This window comes from Oncorhynchus mykiss, chromosome 25, assembly GCF_057628025.1.
Source record: "Oncorhynchus mykiss isolate SJ-2025 chromosome 25, ASM5762802v1, whole genome shotgun sequence".
Lineage (NCBI taxonomy): Eukaryota > Metazoa > Chordata > Actinopteri > Salmoniformes > Salmonidae > Oncorhynchus > Oncorhynchus mykiss.
In genome coordinates, this window is record NC_143046.1 from 48,682,086 (window position 1) to 48,700,640 (window position 18,555).

Consider the following 18,555-nt stretch of genomic DNA (forward strand, 5'->3'; position numbering starts at 1 on the left):
TTCCTCACCTATTTGTGACTGAAGGCCAAGTTAGGATAGGCTACTAATGTCCCATCTCTCATTTAATTGGACCCACTTCACAGTAGTAAATAGATGCGCTATTTCAAGTATTTTGCTCTATGCGATCCGATCCGTAGTGCAGTTTAATGGTGGAACAGACGGTTCACCTTTCCCATTTACTTTTTGTAGGCTATGTCTGAATAATGTAATGTTACATTTCTCAAGTAGACAATATTTCATTTATAAACATAATACATAGGCCTAATTATATTGCACAGAAATTGGCAACATTGCAGAATAAATTCCTCACATTTTCTGGCCATGGTGAGTTATTATTCACGATGTAGCCAATTTGGCATATTAGAAAGGCTATCAAGTTTTTGCTCTATGCATACGAAAGGGGGTGTGGTTTAAAACCTGTTTATAACATACAGGTGAACATGAAGTCGATCTTTTGCATTGACTTTTTTAGGCCACTGTAGTTGTATATTTTTCAGAGTAGACAATGTTTTAGAATTTGCGGGCAGTGTACCATATTTAGATTTGGGGAAAAGTACATTCAGAACATTATTGAATTCCAACAATCTGTTTACAGGTCCAGAACAATTTGCAATTGTTTTTGTCTTTCAGAAATGGTCAGATACAGCAAATGTCACTACAAAAGAACAAATCTGCCAACACTTCCCTCCAAAGACATTTGATCAAGTTCACCATTGCTAATTCCTTTAGATACTGTCTTTGCCTAATTCCTATACTTCCAAGGTACACAACAAATAAGGGCATTATTGTCACAATGTAAGGTGAATAATGGGTGTTTTTCAGGCAGAGTTATAATGCTCGTTCTCACTTGCACAGTTTTATGACTGGTCTGATTTATAACGGGAAACGTGTATGTCAGTGCCGTTTAAGATGAGGGAGGATTATTATTTTTTTCTCCATGAGCATGGCCTTATTTCTATTACAGCATATTGGATGACTGTCATTCATATTCCATTCACTCAGTTCAATGTCACAGCGCTAGGTTTAGATTTAATTTCCCAGCCTGAGTACAACTGAAGAAGTCTTGAACTCAAAATTATTTGCTACAAAATGTACTTAAGGATCAAACATAAAAGTACATTTTAAGGTTTTGTAAGCCTATCAAATGCTTAATCATTTTAATCAACTTATAAACCTCTTCATCAGACTCGTCACTCTACCGCAATCACTCTCTTTGCACTCTCCATGAATTCTGGACATTTTGGGCATCAGCAGATTGAATCTGAAATACATAAAGAACAAAGACATACAAATACAATTAATTGCTGTCCAAAAGAAACTATATTAGATATGACACATTTTATCAGTGCATAAAGCATTGAAACATGTTACCAATTGTAACCGTGTTTGTTGTTATTTACTGGACATTACATATTGATGATGACTTTTGGAGTACTTAGCATAGCAATCTAGAGCCACTACCTATTCCAGGTGCTGGACAAGCCCCTGGTAACCTCGCAGGAAGTGGTCCAGTGCACGCAATAGGTGTCCAACCCATCGGGTCCGGCCAATTCTGGTGGGAACCAGTGGTGTGTGCCCAAGCGCCTGGAAGCTGTTTGCCCTCTTCAGCGGACTGGTGTGGTAGAAGGTGTAGAGCCCACTGAGGAGGTCTTCTACTTTCTGAAACATCACGTTGGACCGGATGGCATCAGATAAGGTCAGTTCAAGGCGGTGTGCCATACAGTGGATGCCGATGATGTTGGGCCCTGTTCCCCTTCAGACACCATTCTTGGCTCCGGTCATCACAGCAGCTCCATCTGTTCCCAGAGCGATCAACTTGCTCCCCCACTCATCACACGCTCCCTCCATGATGGCACTGATGGCATTGCTTATGTGTGCCGCGTCTGTGTTCTCCACCGACTTGATGCCGACAAACTTCGACTCGATCTGGCGTTGTGACAAAATCAGACAAACTAACTCCTCCTCTTTCACAGAACTGTCTGTGGAGCCATCTGACATGATGGAGAGAAATTTGGTGTTTTTCAGATTCTCTCTGATGTTGTTTCTCTCCACCTCTGCAATATGGTGCAAAAAATATTTGGCCTGCTTCTCATTTCTATATGTTGAGCCCACAGCGATTCCTTTTTTTTTCATCCAAACTTCAAAAATCAAACGCGGCGAGGGGAATTCAAAAATATTTTTTAAAAATATTTAACTTTCACACATTAACAAGTCCAATACAGCAAATGAAAGATAAACATCTTGTCAATCTACCCACCGTGTCCGATTTAAAAAAAATGTTTTACAGCGAAAACACAACATATATATATATATATATATATGTTAGATCACCACCAAATCCCCAAAAAACACACAGACATTTTTCCCAGCCAAAGATGGTCACAAAAGCAGAATTAGAGATAAAATGAATCACTAAACTTTGATAATCTTCATCAGATGACACTCATATGACATCATGTTACACAATACATTTATGTTTTGTTCGATAATATGCATATTTATATCCACAAATCTCAGTTTACATTGGCGCCATGTTCAGAAATGCCTCCAAAATATCCGGAGTAATTAGAGAGCTACGTCAGATAACAGAAATACTCATAAACTTTGATGAAAGATACATGTTTTACATATAATTCAAGATACACTGGTTCTTAATGCAACCGCTGTGTCAGATTTTAAGAAAACGTTACGAAAAAAGCATACCATGCAATAATCTGAGACGGCACTCAGACGTAAATATATTTCTCCGCCATGTTGGAGTCAACAGAAATACGAAATTACATCAAATATTCCCTTACCTTTGATGATCTTTCATCAGAATGCAGTGCAAGGAATACTAGTTCCGCAATAAATTGTTGTTTTGTTCCATAATGTCCATTACTAGTGTCCAATTAGCTACTTTTGCTAGCACGTTTAGTTCACATGTCCAAAAGCTGGCGCTGGTCCAGGCGAACTCGGACAAAAACTTCAAAAAGTTATATTCCAGGTCGAATAAACTGGTCAAATTAAGTGGAGAATTAATCTTCAGTATGTTGTTATCATATATATCCAATAACGTTCCAACCGGAGCATTCGTTTTTGTCTACAGAGTAATGGAACGCATGGATGTAATGGATGTAATGGAACGCGTTTTCTATCCAATAGTAATAATAATATGCATATATTAGCATCTGGGACAGAGTAGGAGGCAGTTCACTATGGGCACGCAATTCATCCAAAGTGAAAATGCTGCCCCCTATCCCTATTAAGGGCTTGTAGGTAAGCATTTCACGGTAAGGTCTACCTACACCTGTTGAATCGATTCTCAATTGCAATACGGTTCTAGTAACATAAAGCCCTTTACTTTCATATCACATCAAAAATAACTTCCCAAATGCGAATGTACACTTAATGTATTTACTGTGTTTTAACCGGCTTCATCACAATTGCAGCCGACAGTTGCAGCCTTCTTCCGTTACACACAGGTGTTTGTAAACATGCTTAGATGGCTAATTAGCACAGGTGGTCCCTCTGTCTTCTGTAAACACGCGCTGTAACATGGATATATGGCCGTGTGGGAAAACTAACCCTATAAAGGAGTGTATCAATTGAACCTTATTGTTTTTTTTTTGTGTTTTTTTCTTTTAAAGATAAGGTCCTTATGCTGCCAAAACCGTACTGCAAGCGATACGTGTTAATTTTCTTATCAAAACTCCCCTGTACAGAAGACGCCTTCGTCCAATGACTCTTATCTGTAATGTAATGGAACTGAGAGTCATGATGAAGGGCTAGGAGATTCCTAGATGTGAGAAGTGTGCAGGAGGGGCGTGATGCAAAGGAATTGGGTACTAATGGTGCTGGCGCTTAGAAGTGTCCGGAGAGATAAATGCAGGTTGAGGTTGCCAGGATCGGAGGAGCACAGAAGGTGTCGTAAGCTAAGACAGTGAAGAGAGTAGAAGAGGAAGATGGGTCCAGGAGGAGGGACCCTAAGAGGCTTGCTGTGAGTAGGCAGAGGTCAATAGAGAGTGATGGGAATAACGTGCTTCAGTAAGGTTGGTTTCTCAGTGTTCCTACCCATTGTTATCAACTGTACTGCAGAACTGTAACTTATATCACAGGGGGAAAAAAACATTTTCTGGTAGCAGCTGCAGAGAAGTACGTGGGTGTATGAGATTTTACTGCAGAAGAGTTTCAAGGTGTGTTGAACAATAGTGTCCCATCTTCCCAGGATGCTGGCTTGGTGCAGGATCAGATATGGCCAAGTAGTGGAATAGTGGTTTTAATGGGTGTAGGGATAGTTGTTAGTGCCGTTTTTGTTCCCTTATCCCCGTCCTTCCCTTTTTGTGTTACTAAGTTTAATCAATTCACACTCCAGAACAGTAGGCAGAAACACAGGTCTGGATAAGAGAAACAGATAAATTAGGTCCTTGTTCCTTTTAGTGTGTGCTGATTGCCATCTCCCCTGCTTTGTCACATACCAGAAACCTCATCACACGAGAGCCTGAAGCGGCTCACGAGGGAACGATGATGCGTTACTGGGGCGAGATCCCCGGGCCGGCAGGCGCCCCACCGAGCCGCAGCTCCTTCGACCTGCTCCAGCGCGAGTTCCGCTCGGTGGAGATGCAGGACCCCCCTCTGCACCAGCCCTCGGCCCAGCGGCCCCGGCCCACCACCATGCTGGACATTCCCTCTGAGCCCTGCAGTCTCACCATCCACACAGTGCAGCTATGCCAGCACACCCGACGCCTCCGCAGCCTCCTGGCTGCAGCCCAGGGGAAAGGTCTGGTCCCCTCAGAGGGCGGTGGTGCTGGAGGAAGTAGCAGGCTGGAGGAAGGGGAGGCTCTGCCCCCAAGGCCACCCACACCGCCGGCCGCCCCCGATGACCTGCTGCCCCTGGACAGCAAGGCACCCTGGCAGCCCTTCCAGCTCTGCCACAGCGACCCTGAGAGTGACTTTTACATGTAAGAGAGTAATGGCTGTGTCTTGACTTGTTGCAGTGGCATTCACAGTGTCACTTTATATTGTGATCTATGTTTATTAATTGAACTTTACATTCAAGTCACAATAAGCAAAACGGATTATGATCATGTTTTTTGTGTGGAAGAATGTGGTGAACAGTGCTCTGGAAACTATAAGGCAAGGAATTATCAGTTACGCTCCAAGTTTTCTCCTGTGAGCTAGTTCTGTCTCATCCCTCCTTCAATCTTCAACTTTCTCTCCCTCTGTCTCTCACCCCCTCTTTCTCCCCTCTCCCCATACAGGGGAAAAGGTGAGCCCGTCACGGAGCTGAGCTGGCCCTCGTGCCGACAGCTCCTGTACCAGTCAGTGGCCACAGTCCTGGCCCACGCCGGCTTCGAGTCGGCCCAGGAGAGCGTGCTGGAGACCCTGACTGACCTGGCCCACGAGCACTACCTGCGCCTCAGCCGACTGCTGCGCACGGCTGCGGACCGCGAGGCCCGCCTGGGCGCCACACCCTTCCCGGACGTGGTAGAGCAGGTGTTCCACGAGGTGGGCATCGGCAGCGTGCTGGCCCTGCAGCGCTTCTGGCAGGTGCGCATCAAGGACTACCACAGCCACATGCTCCAGGTGAAGAATTGCTGGTGTGTGTGTTGTGTTTAGTAGGACACAACGTTGTGAAAGGATCATATAGACATCCATTTGGTACAACAGACTGATAGTATTACTCCCTCCTGAACATGACCCTGATATTGACATGGCTAGGTGAGACCAGGCACCTGCACCCTGTGGAGTTTATTTGACCTTCTAGTCATGTGTAGGTTAGATTATCCCACTGTTAACTCTCTATCCCCTGTGCCGTTCCTAGGTCAGCCAAGAGCTATTTACCACCCCACTGTTAAAACTATCCCTTCGTTCGGTTCAAAGTCAGCAATACCAGGCTCCACAGTGCAACCATTTTACTCGCATTTGCGCCCAAAAATGTATAATGTGAGAACAGAAAAAGTCAACTATGAGCACATGCAAGCTGTTTTATAGCAGGTAGCTAATCACACAAAGAACTACGGATCCCATATAGCTAGCCCACCTAGCGCAGCAATAATGCCGGGGGGGGGGAAGTGAAGTGAAGTGAAGTGCTGAAAGAGTCACTTTTAGAAGCGTACAGGCATAGAAGTCCAATTTACTCGAACGTCTACTGAAGTGTGATGTTGTCCTCGTGTTTCTTGGCTATTTACATTATTTTGTTCACACGCTAGGTCGTTTTTCAATGTTAGTTTAAGCTTGCTCAACTGCTTGCGAAGAGATGTCGGACAGACCGTGTCCTGTTACCACTGTAACCTCCGGCCCTCAAAAGGGCAGATGAACATTTGTCTCACCTAAGTGATTTAAATATTTGAAAGTACATTGTGCTTGATTGAGCATGGAACACTCCCAAAAACATTTTATTCATGAACCTTTAGTCATTTATTATAAAAACAAGCATACTTTCATTGTGCTCCTAAATTTCTTTGTGTGCGCCAACATTTTTGCTCCTTTTAGAAAAACAATGTCAGTGTAAGGCCCTGCAAGGAGTTCACGGTTAACCCTCTATCTATCCCCTGGGTCTGTTCCCAGGTCAGCAAGGAGCTCACTGTTAACCCTCGTATCGATCCCCTGGGTCTGTTCCCAGGTCAGCAAGGAGCTCACTGTTAACCCTCTATCTATCCCCTGGTGCTGTTCCCAGGTCAGCAAGGAGCTGTCGGAGGAGTATGAGCGGCTGGTGAACCCTGAGAAGGCCCTGGAGGACTCCAAGCCCCCGCGGATCAAAGAGGAACCAATGAATGACATTGCCTTCCCCGTCAGCGAGGAGCCAGAGGCGGACCAGGCCTCTGGGGATCAGGCCCTCCCCATGGGGGTTCTGGGGGCCCCAAACGAGAGGCTGGCTGGGGGCCTGGAGGGGGAACACTCACCACACACCTCAGGTACCGTATATACCCCCGTAATACTAATACTATGTGCAGTCCTCACCCAATGTATTTGGACAGTGAAATTACATTTTTTACTTTGGCTCTGTACTCTAGCATTTTGGAATTGAGATCAAATGATTAACATAATGTAGTTTAAAGTGTAGTATTTGGTCTCATCCCTTGCACGCAATGACTGAACTGTCTGAACATTCATTTGGATGCTACCGCGATTATGACAAATCATGAATGAATCGTGAATAATGACGAGTGATAAAGTTTGAGGTACAAAGATGATAACCTTCCCTGTTATTGGTAATGATGAGAGGTCAGCATCTGTTGTGTAACCTCTGTAACTTAGCCAAAACTAACTGCATATGCACCCAACAAGTTTTTAGAGACGCAAGTTTGATGTAGTCATTGGGTGCAAGCAATATGGGAACAAAAACCTTTAGACTATTTTAATACAAGTGAATTTGTCCAAATACTTCTGAATTCTTCAAAATGGGGGGACTAGATCCATAAAGTGCTGTTATGTCCAAATGGCCCTGCCGGAACAGGATCTGGCACCTCTCCGTTTTGGACTGTTTCATTACGGAACCTATTTGGCTGGATCCGGTACCTGTCGTGGCATGAAAAATAATTCACTTTCTACAATATAAAAAAAATATAATAAGAGATCAAAGTTAATTCGAGTTGCCTCTTCATTAATTCTCCAAGCTGTGGATGTAGCCCAATAACAAGGCATCGCCTACAGTCGGGAACGCATGGCAAATCTGTCAGTGAACATGCAGCAACATGCAGCATGCAGTTTAAACAGGCCTTCCGCACGCAATATTTCAAATACAATTGAGGGAAAAGACCGTTTGGAAAGCAAATGGTTCCTGCTGAAAAGAGAATACTAATCTGTCTGCTGTAGGCTACCGAAATATTTGATCAACTTCCAAATATGTTTTTACAAAGTAAAATGAGAGACTTTTGGCACGAGTGCATAGGCCATCACCAGTGAATGAGCTGAGCATCATTGCGTTAGTCAGTGAAACTGGAAAGCATTTTTAGGATTATCATTTCCTCCTCATATTGTAGCTGATAATGTCTCCACACGCCTCGGCCATTGATTCAAGACAAGTTCAGCTTTGTTGATCTCAGATTCTCAGTGTCAAAGTAGCCTGTCATTTTGATTATTTGTACGCATTAAAAAAGATTCTGCCAAAGTCTCCAGTCATGTAGAATTGCATGAAATGTATTTATAAAAGTCAACAATTGTACCGGACTCTAGGTTACAAAAACATTTCTCCATGTGTGCAACTTCTGTATGTGCCTCTACTTTACTGCTTCATGCCACTACGCAACTGCAATGTAATACATGCAATGCTTTATTATAAAGTTGAATAAATGTGTGTGTGTGTGTGTGGTTGAAATCCAGTTCTGCCCAGGTCAGATAAGAGGTGACATTCTGTATTATTGTGCCATAGTGATCAGTTGATCTGAAATTCTAAATGTTCTTTAGAGCCCAAATTAACATGTTAGCTTCACTGTCCAAATACATATGGTAAGGACATACATAACATAAGACATGAGTTGGTTGTGTTAAAAAATACCCTAAAAGTATTGTACTGATTCTAACAGAATCATGACATCATAACACGGATTGTATAAAAGTGTCATTTAGCATTTGACATAGATATATGCTTCATTTAGGCCTACATGATATAGGTACTTTTCTTAAGTCGGACAAACACTGGTATGATACCCTCAGGGACCAAGAGGCAATGATAATATTAACTGTATAACATAGCATTGTTTTCATGAGATAGATTTGATTACAAATAACTACTTAACATTCAATATTTGTAACCGAGTTCTGTCCATCTTGGCCATTGTGTCCATGACAGGCAGTGGTGTTGCCATCAGCTCCCCCTTGTGGCACCTGTCGCAGGTGAAGATGGAGCCCCAGGACAGCGAGGAGGGCCAGGTGTCAGGCCACGGGGTACTGGGAGGTGATGTGTTCGAGGAGGGAGGGCCCATGTCCACCATGAGCGAGGCAGACGGCATGGCGCCCTCGCCCGGAGGGGCGGCGTCGGACGGCAGCTACGCCTCGCACTCTCCCGACTCACTCATGAGCACGTCACCCGTCTTCAACCAGAGGCCCAGGAAGCGCATGAAGAAGATATGAGGAGCCTCAGACTCGCGGAGGTAGCCATTTTGTGTCAAGGTAACATGGGCACATAGTGGCCATACGAAACATTGCAAGGTTGCAAACAAATTCCTATGCCGTTGTCCATTTTCCCCGAACAGATCTGAAAGTATTGGATAGGTCTCAGCACGAGGGCCATGCGCGCTAGTTGGTGGCAGAACATGGGAGTTATTCTAGAATGCCAGCAAAAAAAAGCCTCTATTTACATGTTGCTTATGAATGCATTTCACACTACTTTTGGATTATAATTGGATTTTAAGGCTCGTGTGAATGTCCTGCTTTATATAATATGTGTGTCATCATCGCAAATCAACTGCATTATACGTAAAAAAAAAAAACACTTAACCTTCAACCAGTAAAATGGCTCTATGACAATGAGCGTTAGCATTCTAGCGAACAACTGCTCCATGCAAAATAGTTATTTTGCAAAGATCACAAACAAATGTAATCTTAGCGACTGTTCAAGCATTGTAAAAGTTATTTTGTTTAGAAGTAATAAAAAATGTAATATAATCTGTTGAATGAGCGCAGCCAAGAGTCGCGCACATCTGTGGGTGACGTCAGTGTGTTGTGTACTGGAAAGGGGTCTATATGTCCTAGTGTTGCACGGTATACCGGTACCACGGTAATATCACAGTACCAAAACGTCATGATACCAACATTTACAAATACCAGTACTACCACATATTTCGCCCCCATCGATCTAAAGAACCCACTGGCGCCTGTTCTAAAATGTTTACAAAGTCAGTTTTGTTTATAAATACAGTTAAATTTAAGCGAACTAGTCTTGTATGTGCCAGTCCAATAAAGTCCACTTCACTTTCATGCGCATATCACGTGTGGCAGCTGTAATCCGCCAGCCACATCCCCTATCAGCCCTTACTCACCTGCTTTTCTCCTTCCGCTCTTCCTGCACATCTATTTCATCAGTTTTATAATATAATTTAACTGTGATGGCAAGCGGGGATGCAGACCCCGAGGGGTCTTCAGTTAAATGTTGAAGCAGAGCGAGAAAAGTTAATACATTGTCAAATTGTATTGGTCACATACACGTGTTTTGCAGATGTTATTGCGGGCGTAGCGAAATGCTTGTGCTTCTAGCTCCGACAGTGCAGTAATATCTAACAAGCAATATCTTAACAATTACACAACATATACCCACAAATCTAGTAAAGGAATGGGATTTAAGAATAAAAAATATATAATTTCATCCCTGGTATAACCAGGACCACAGTCCAATTTGAGTAGGCTTTGCAAGTTCGCTGTCATGCAGCCTCTTTAAATGCCAGAGAGGAAAAGCAGCTTGGCTAAAGACATGATTGCAGTATTACAGCAAAGAAAACAGCTTGTCTAGCTCAAACGGTTTTAAAAAAATTATATATTCCTGCGCGATTTCATGCACATTTTTTTTTTCCAAATCATTTCACAAACCATGTTGCGGGCCGTTTGAATCCAGGTTCGAATAATTATTGATTTGATAAGAAAGAAAAAAAACGTTGTTCAGTCATGTTACCTAGCTAACAATCTTGTAACTTGACAGTAGGTCTAGCCAAATTTGATTGCCACAGGAAGAAAGGAAAATGATCTGCTACTCATGAGGGTAGGATTTATATAAATGTGTTGTATTGAGTAGAAGTGTGAATATCAGTGAGTTTTTTTGTGTGTAGCATATGCACATAACGTTTAGAAACATGAACAAGCGTCAGTGGGGGATGGGGCGAACAGGACGCTAGGCCACTGATTTTTTTTTCCTCTGGTGTTGCAATACTACTCGGTATTGTGATACTTGGGTTGATATCGTATCGTTAGTAAAATGTTGGTATTGTGACAACACTAATATGACCAAAACGTAACCCAGTGTCAGCCATTTTGCATACTTCTATCCAATCCTTTCAGATACTATGGGGGTATATGGGTGCTGGGTTGGCTTAGATTTGGGTGTGTGTCGGAAAGGCTGTTGATTAGTAGAGGTGGCCATTCTATCTACTGAACTGGGTGGTCATACAAAGTTCTTCAGAAGGACCATTGAGAGACTGCAGAATGCAAATGGGTGGCCATGAAAGGAAATAACAAGATGGTGCGGTTACACACATTCTGTGGATCAGGTAGTACTTATTTTCTCTATTTTCAAAATGATTTAATGGCTCTTAGTTTTGTTTTTTTCTACCAACTCCTCACTTGATGAACTGATGGTGAAGACATTGTAGTTTATGTTCTTGCATATAGGAAACATTAGTTGGATAAATGCTTTCTTTGAGATGGTGTTAATTTAATGTTAAAATGAATAAATGCCTTCTTTATGTCAAAAGTGTAAGTGTGGATTGATGCTATTTACCAGCTGAATGAGGATTATGCTACTTCCTATGTCTTGTCCCACAAGTCACCTACACCGTTTGTGTAACAGTTATTACCATCCATTACCGTTTGTGTAACAATCAACGGCCATTACCAGTCACCACACACTGTCAACAAAGAGAATATATTATGCACCCAAGAACATGAAACCGCAGCAACTACAAGATCTCACATTAAGGAACAATCCTCAATCGCTTCTCCACTCATGGTCATACTCTGCACACGGCAGGACAAATTCCCATGAAGTTGTACGCTCCTAATCAACACTTTCCTGTGCTGCAACTGTAAAAGATACTGCACAGCTAAATTAGCATCTGTTTACCTTAATGGAACAGTGTTGAGAGTGCAACACGGGAAGTAATTATAGCCTGATGTCGGCTTCAAAAAGCAAAGGGACATCAATCAAGGCTTAATGGCAAATTAATTACAGCGTGCATAAATCTGCATGCTAAATGTGTAAGCCATTTGATTACCTGTTCAAGACCATTTTTTCACTGCTGTTGTCACTTTAAAGCCCTTGTCTTCATGCCCCCTGTGAAATAGAAACAGTATGTGATTTGGTGCTCCCCTGTTATAAACCTAGGACCCTGTTCAATCAAACCAGGAAACTGGTTCTCTGGGGGGTAAATAATCACGCCTAACATTCTTCTTACACTTCAACTCAGCAAACGATCACAATTAGACTCGCAAACTTCAGAAAACTCATATTTCAAACTCAGATGTGCAATTGCTTTTCTTATTTGAATTAAAGAGATGATGCAATAAATGAAGTCAAGACATGATGCAATAAATGAGGGGAAAACATACTTTAAAACGTTTTGATTCAAGAACGTTTTATTGATTGGGCTGATAAATTGAGTCTGACTCATACCAATTATGAGTCACTGAAATATAACTTAAACATCTTCTTTCAGAGGAATGAAAACAAATGTAGCCTCACTGGTCTGTGAACACTTGTGTAGACACTGCAGTGAAAGCATCACTGATCTGGGAACAGTTATGTAGACACTGCAGTGAAAGCGTCACTGATCTGGGAACAGTTGTGTAGACACTGCAGTGAAAGCATCACTGACATGAAGAGGCATTTTTATCTTCAATAGCATTCATGTGAATTCTGTGGGATATAGAAAAGTCTAAGAATCTCTCCTGTTTGTACTCTTAACTGAAAACAAATTATAAATACTTACTGGAGATTGTGCTATCAGCTGGAAGATGTTTAATTACCCATAGCCTGCAATATATCAACCCTATCCTATCCTTCTTGGTGATTGGAGGTAGACTGGGTGCTGGCTAGGAAAAGGGTATTACTGTAAGTACAATGTTCAAGTGGGGTTAACCTAAAATGGTTTGCTTGACCATTAGGGTGATCCAACAGTTTGTTTTGGTCTCGTGCTGTCCTAAATGAGGATCTCTGTTTAAAAAGTAATTCCAACACAATGTTTTCAAAAAAGTGAGGGGTTGAAAAGGTATCTTATATTTTCACCACATCAATTTCAAATTGCCGACAGACACAGATTTATGATCCGTTTACCATCCCTAATTATACAGGAAAACATACAGGTGACATTAAATCAGCAACTCTTTGCGAATTACATTTTCTCCCCATGGCTTTCAGTGCACTTTATCTCCATCAGGTGGCAATATTGTGCCACGCGCCAATCATGATAGTTGAATCCTCCTCCGCAGACTGGGTGTTCCATACTCCTCTTAGTACTGCTGCTATTGAACAGTGATTCCTACTGAACTGGCAGCAGTTCTATTGGAGGTAGGCAAAGTAAACCATTCCAGATGTTTCCATTGGCATGTGTGATATCAACGGTGGCTCCTCTGCCCAAATTAAAACATGTTATGTACTCAGGGAGATAATTATCCCTGAGAGACTGTTTTTACACAACCATGTTTCACCCTGAACCTGCGACAAGAAGACACTCCTGCTTAGAGGGGAACCAGACCTAGCTTGTCTTCCAGAGCAGATGGTAGTCTGAAGAATATAATTCCAAGTGTGTGTGTGTGCACCTAAACTAAGCGTTTATTTTCAGCAAACTTAACGTGTAAATATTTATATGAACATAACAAGATTCAACAACTCAGACATTAACTGAACAAGTTCCACTGACATTACTAACAGAAATGGAATAATGTGTCCCTGAACGAAGGGGAGGGGGGGGGGGGGGGGGTCAAAATCAAAAGTAACAGTCAGTATCTGGTGTGGCCACCAGCTGCATTAACCAATGCAGTGCATCTCCTCCTCATAGGCTGCACCACATTTGCCAGTTCTTGCTGTGAGATGTTACCCCACTCTTCCACCAAGGCACCTGCAAGTTCCCTAACATTTCTGGCCCTAGCCTTCACCCTCCGATCCAACTGGTCCCAGACATGCGCAGTGGGATTGCGATCCGGGCTCTTCGCTGGCCATGGCAGAACACTGACGTTCCTGTCTTGCAGGAAATCACGCACAGAACGAGCAGTATGGCTGGTGGCATTGTCATGCTGCATGTCAGGATGAGCCTGCAGGAAGGGTACTACATGAGAAAGGAGGATATCTTCCCTGTAATACACAGCGTTGAGATTGCCTGCAATAACAACAAGGTCAGTCCGATGATGCTGTGACACACCGCCCCAGACCATGACGGACCCTCCACCTCCAAATCGATCCCCCTCCAGAGTACAAGCCTCGGTGTAACGCTCATTCCTTCGACGAGAAACGCAAATTCGACCATCACCCCTGGTGATACAAACTGCGACTCGTCAGAGAAGACCACTTTTTGCCAGTCCTGTCTGGTCCAGCGACAGTGGGTTTGTGCACATAGGCGACGTTGTTGTCGGTGATGTCTAGTGAGGACATCCCTCAGTCCAGCCTCTCTCAGCCTATTGCGGACAGTCTGAGCACTGATGGAGGAATTGTGCGTTCCTGGTGTAACTCGGGCAGTTGTTGTTGCCATCCTGTACCTGTCCCGCAGGTGTGATGTTCGGATGTACCAATTCTGTGCAGGTGTTGTTACACGTGGTCTGCCACTGTGAGGACGATCAGCTGTCAGTCCTGTCTCCCTGTAGCGCTGTCTTAGGCGTCTCACAGTACTGACATTGCAATTTATTGCCCTGGTCACATCTGCAGTCCTCATGCCTCCTTGCAGCATGCCTAAGGCATGTTCAAGCAGATGAGCAGGGACCCTGGGCATTTTTCTTTTGTTGTTTTTCAGAGTCCGGGCACTAAAGAGGCCTTTCTACTAAGTTTTCATAACTGTGACCTTAATTGCCTACCGTCTGTAAACTGCTAGTGTCTTAGCTACCGTTCCACAGGTGCATGTTCATTAATTGTTCATGGTTGATTGAATGGGAAACAGTGTTTAAATACTTTACAATGAAGATCTGTGAAGTTATTTATATTTTTACGAATTATCTTTGAAAGACAGGGTCCTGAAAAAGGAAAGTTTATTTTTTCCCCCTGAGTTTATGTGCATTCCCAGTATACCGAATGAAATTGTTCCTGGAAATGTATATAGTATGTATCAGCTGGAAGTAGAAGCCTAAGTGTTGTCCATTAGTTTACTCCAATTAGGTGAGGGGTGGTAGGGTTAGGGAAAAATATATATTTCAAAAATATAGGGTTGGGAAAATGTATATGAAAAAAATTATGTATTTTTCAGTTGTGCACTGGGGCTTCCCGCTCCTCTTTCTATTCTGGTTTGAGCCAGTTTGCTCTGTTCTGTGAAGGGAGTAGTACACAGCGTTGTACGAGAGCTTCAGTTTCTTGGCAATTTCTCTCATGGAATAGCCTTCATTTCTCAGAACAAGAATAGACTGACGAGTTTCAGAAGAAAGTTTCTGGCCATTTTGAGCCTGTAATCAATCCCCAGATACTCAACTAGTCCAAAGAAGGACAGTTTTATTGCTTCTTTAATCAGAACAACATTTTTCAGCTGTGCTAACATAATTGCAAAATGGTTTTATAATGATCAATTAGCCTTTTAAAATGATAAACTTGGATTAGCTAACACAACGTGCCATTGAGTGATGGTTGCTGATAATGGGCCTTTGTACGCCTATGTAGATATTCCATTACAAATCAGCTGTTTCCAGCTACAATAGTCATTTACAACATTAACAATGTCCACACTGTATTTCTGATCAATTTGCTATTATTTTAATATTTTAATGGACAAAAAATGCCTTTCTTTAAAAAATAAGGACATTTCTAAGTGACCCCAAACTTTTGAATGGTAGTGTATGTTACCAGTTTCAGGAAACTAGGTGTATGTCGCGGGTCACTAATAGGAGAACCATTTGAACGTAAACTTTTTTTGTTGTTGGCAGAAATGCCTTCTCAAATGTGAACTTTAATGTGACTAAATAACAAACTTGTATGCCATCTGTAAATATGAATCAAATTGTTGAATTACGAACCTAGTTGTTTTAGCTACAGAAAAAGACAGCAACTTCCCGCTAGCCATAATTGGCTGAGAAAATGAGTGGGCTGGACATGCCGAGAGACGAGTTTGGATTGGTCTGCCATATAGTACACTTCTGTCTATTTGAGCTGGTCTGTATGTCCAGGTAATTCTCTCAACCGCATCTTTTTTTTAAAAATGTATCGCATAGTAATTCTGCATAAGCCTAATGTCAAGTTAAAGTGTCCTGTTAGCTACCTAACGTTCAGTGTATGCTCTCCACTTTCTGGAGGCCCGGGTTTCGAAATCAGTGGAATTTGTGTAAGAAAGCTAAGGACATGGAGAAAACACCTGTCTCCGGTTACAACCATGGCATCTGACAGGAGACACGTCCATCGATGATGTATACAGTAGTCTAGCTAGCGTCATGAGTTGGGATTATGGTTTATTGTTTAGCTAGCTAGCTACATGTCTTAAACAGGATCGGTGAGTCCCCCACGGAAAGGTTGAGCTAACATGGGCTAATGTGATTAGCATTAGCCCAAGTAACACAAACATTTCTCAGGACATAGACATATCTGATATTGGCAGAAAGCGTAAATTCTTGTTAATCTAACTGCACTGTCCAATTTACGGTAGCTATTACAGTGAAATAATACCATGCTATTGATTAAGGAGAGTGTACAGTTATGAACTTGGAAATATAATAATAAACCAATTAGGCACTTTTGGGAAGACTTTACAACATTTTTGGGCAGACTTGATGCAACATTTTTGATCAGAAATGCAATGGTTCATTGGATCAATCTAAAAGTTTGCACATACACTGCTGCCATCTGGTGGCCAAAATCTAAATTGCGCCGGAGCTGGAATAATACATTATTGCATTTCTCTTGCATTTCAAAGATGATGGTACAAAAAATATACTAAAAAACACGTTTTTTTTCTTTGTATTATGTTTTACCAGATCTAATGTGTTATTCTCCTACATTAATTTAACATTTCCACAAACTTCAAAGTGGTATCAAATGGACCTGAAGCAAGAATATGCGTATCCTTGCTTCAGGTCCTGAGGTACAGGCAGTTAGATTTGGGTATGTCATTTTAGGCGCAAATGTAAAAAAAGTGGTGGATTCTTAATTAAGAAGTTAACAAAAGCATCCACTATGCAAGTATCTATTTCAGTGAATGTCACTGCAACAACTGTTGATAGACGTACTAGCTGGAAAATTTGCTCTACTACTCCAATTTCAGACCACGGTAAAGATAGTATAGCTAGCTACATTTTCAGATATTACACATTTCTAATGTTTACAGAAAGTGGTTCATTTTAAATTAAAGTGTACTGTTAGCTGGCTGGCTCGCCAGCTAACGTTATTCAGAACCATTTGCTTGACTAGTTATAGCCTAATGTTAGCTAACATTGAACCTGGTTGGTTAGCTACCTGAAGATTCTTGCAGGGTAGTAACGTCATGAGTTGGGATTATGGTTCATTGTTTACCTAGCTAGCTAGCTGCATGTTTTAACAAAAGACTCTTGTCTGAGTGTGCCAGAGCGCAGAATAACTGTTGAATTTACAAATGCTCAACACCCGTTGAATATGGCTGCTGTCAGTAAACGTTGGCAAAAAAAGCATGATTCAATTGTTGCCAGCAGCACAGTTACCAGCGCTCTAGATAACATGAAAATAGCCTAACCAGCTCTGCTAGGGCGAGTAAAATGGTCAGAGTGGGGTGTTCTCTCATTATGTGTCTGGAAGTAGCTAGCAAGCTAGTGTGTGGCAAACCTCTTCAAGGTTAGGAGCGTTTGTCACAAATTAAGTGGGAAACTGTCACCAAAATCACCCCAGAATGAGAGTTATTTCGAACAGGACAGTACCTGTGTGTTTGTTTCTCTGTCCTGGTCCACCCAGGCTGCAGGCAAGGTCAAGAATAGCAGGGTTCGGTACACGAATCGGGTTCTCGGTAGGTCCAGGTCCAAACGCCAACAGGTAAGTCCAAAACAGTCCAGCTCATACACAGTAAATCCAGCCAATATATATATTGTCTCTTTCTCTATGGTTCACAGCTCTTTCCAGTCCTCTCTCTCTCTTCCTGGTTTGTCTTGACCCTTTATCTGTGGGTCGGCCACACCTTCTGAGGGTTCCCCGTGCTTCTGGGAATTGTAGAGTTTGCAGTCGGCCATTTTGTGATCTGTAGTGCTGATCAGGGTGGCCATTTTAGTGATAGGGCAGAGCCCGTTTATTAGTTCTGCTCTCACATACAGTGCCTTGCGAAAGTATTCGGCCCCCTTGAACTTTGCGACCTTTTGCCACATTTCAGGCTTCAAACATAAAGATATAAAACTGTATTTTTTTGTGAAGAATCAACAACAAGTGGGACACAATCATGAAGTGGAACGACATTTATTGGATATTTCAAACTTTTTTAACAAATCAAAAACTGAAAAATTGGGCGTGCAAAATTATTCAGCCCCCTTAAGTTAATACTTTGTAGCGCCACCTTTTGCTGCGATTACAGCTGTAAGTCGCTTGGGGTAAGTCTCTATCAGTTTTGCACATCGAGAGACTGAAATTTTTTCCCATTCCTCCTTGCAAAACAGCTCGAGCTCAGTGAGGTTGGATGGAGAGCATTTGTGAACAGCAGTTTTCAGTTCTTTCCACAGATTCTCGATTGGATTCAGGTCTGGACTTTGACTTGGCCATTCTAACACCTGGATATGTTTATTTTTGAACCA

General features: G+C 42.3%; 1 protein-coding gene and 1 long non-coding RNA gene across 7 annotated transcripts in view; one reads left to right on the plus strand and one right to left on the minus strand.

Annotated features, from left to right (window-relative positions):
* The window catches only part of supt7l (SPT7 like, STAGA complex subunit gamma), a 13,631-nt gene extending 2,248 nt beyond the window's left edge, over positions 1-11,383 (plus strand). For 2 of the 6 annotated variants that reach the window (XM_021584335.3, XM_021584337.3), the window contains exons 2-5: positions 4,461-4,940; positions 5,241-5,565; positions 6,659-6,896; positions 8,774-11,383. In XM_021584335.3, coding sequence (XP_021440010.1) covers positions 4,504-4,940; positions 5,241-5,565; positions 6,659-6,896; positions 8,774-9,054 — 1,281 coding nt within the window. In that variant the 5' untranslated portion in view covers positions 4,461-4,503 and the 3' untranslated portion in view covers positions 9,055-11,383. Of the gene's footprint in view, positions 1-1,470; positions 1,697-4,460; positions 4,941-5,240; positions 5,566-6,658; positions 6,897-8,773 lie in introns of all 6 variants that reach the window. The other 4 variants (XM_036962497.2, XM_090220438.1, XM_090220437.1 and 1 more) reach the window with 3 other exon arrangements.
* LOC118944203 (uncharacterized) lies at positions 1,120-17,834 on the minus strand. The gene is made up of 3 exons (XR_005039516.2): positions 17,698-17,834; positions 11,904-11,962; positions 1,120-1,261 (listed from the first exon to the last, which is right to left on the minus strand). It is a non-coding gene; the product is annotated as an uncharacterized LOC118944203 (long non-coding RNA).
* Between the last annotated feature and the right edge of the window lie 721 nt (positions 17,835-18,555).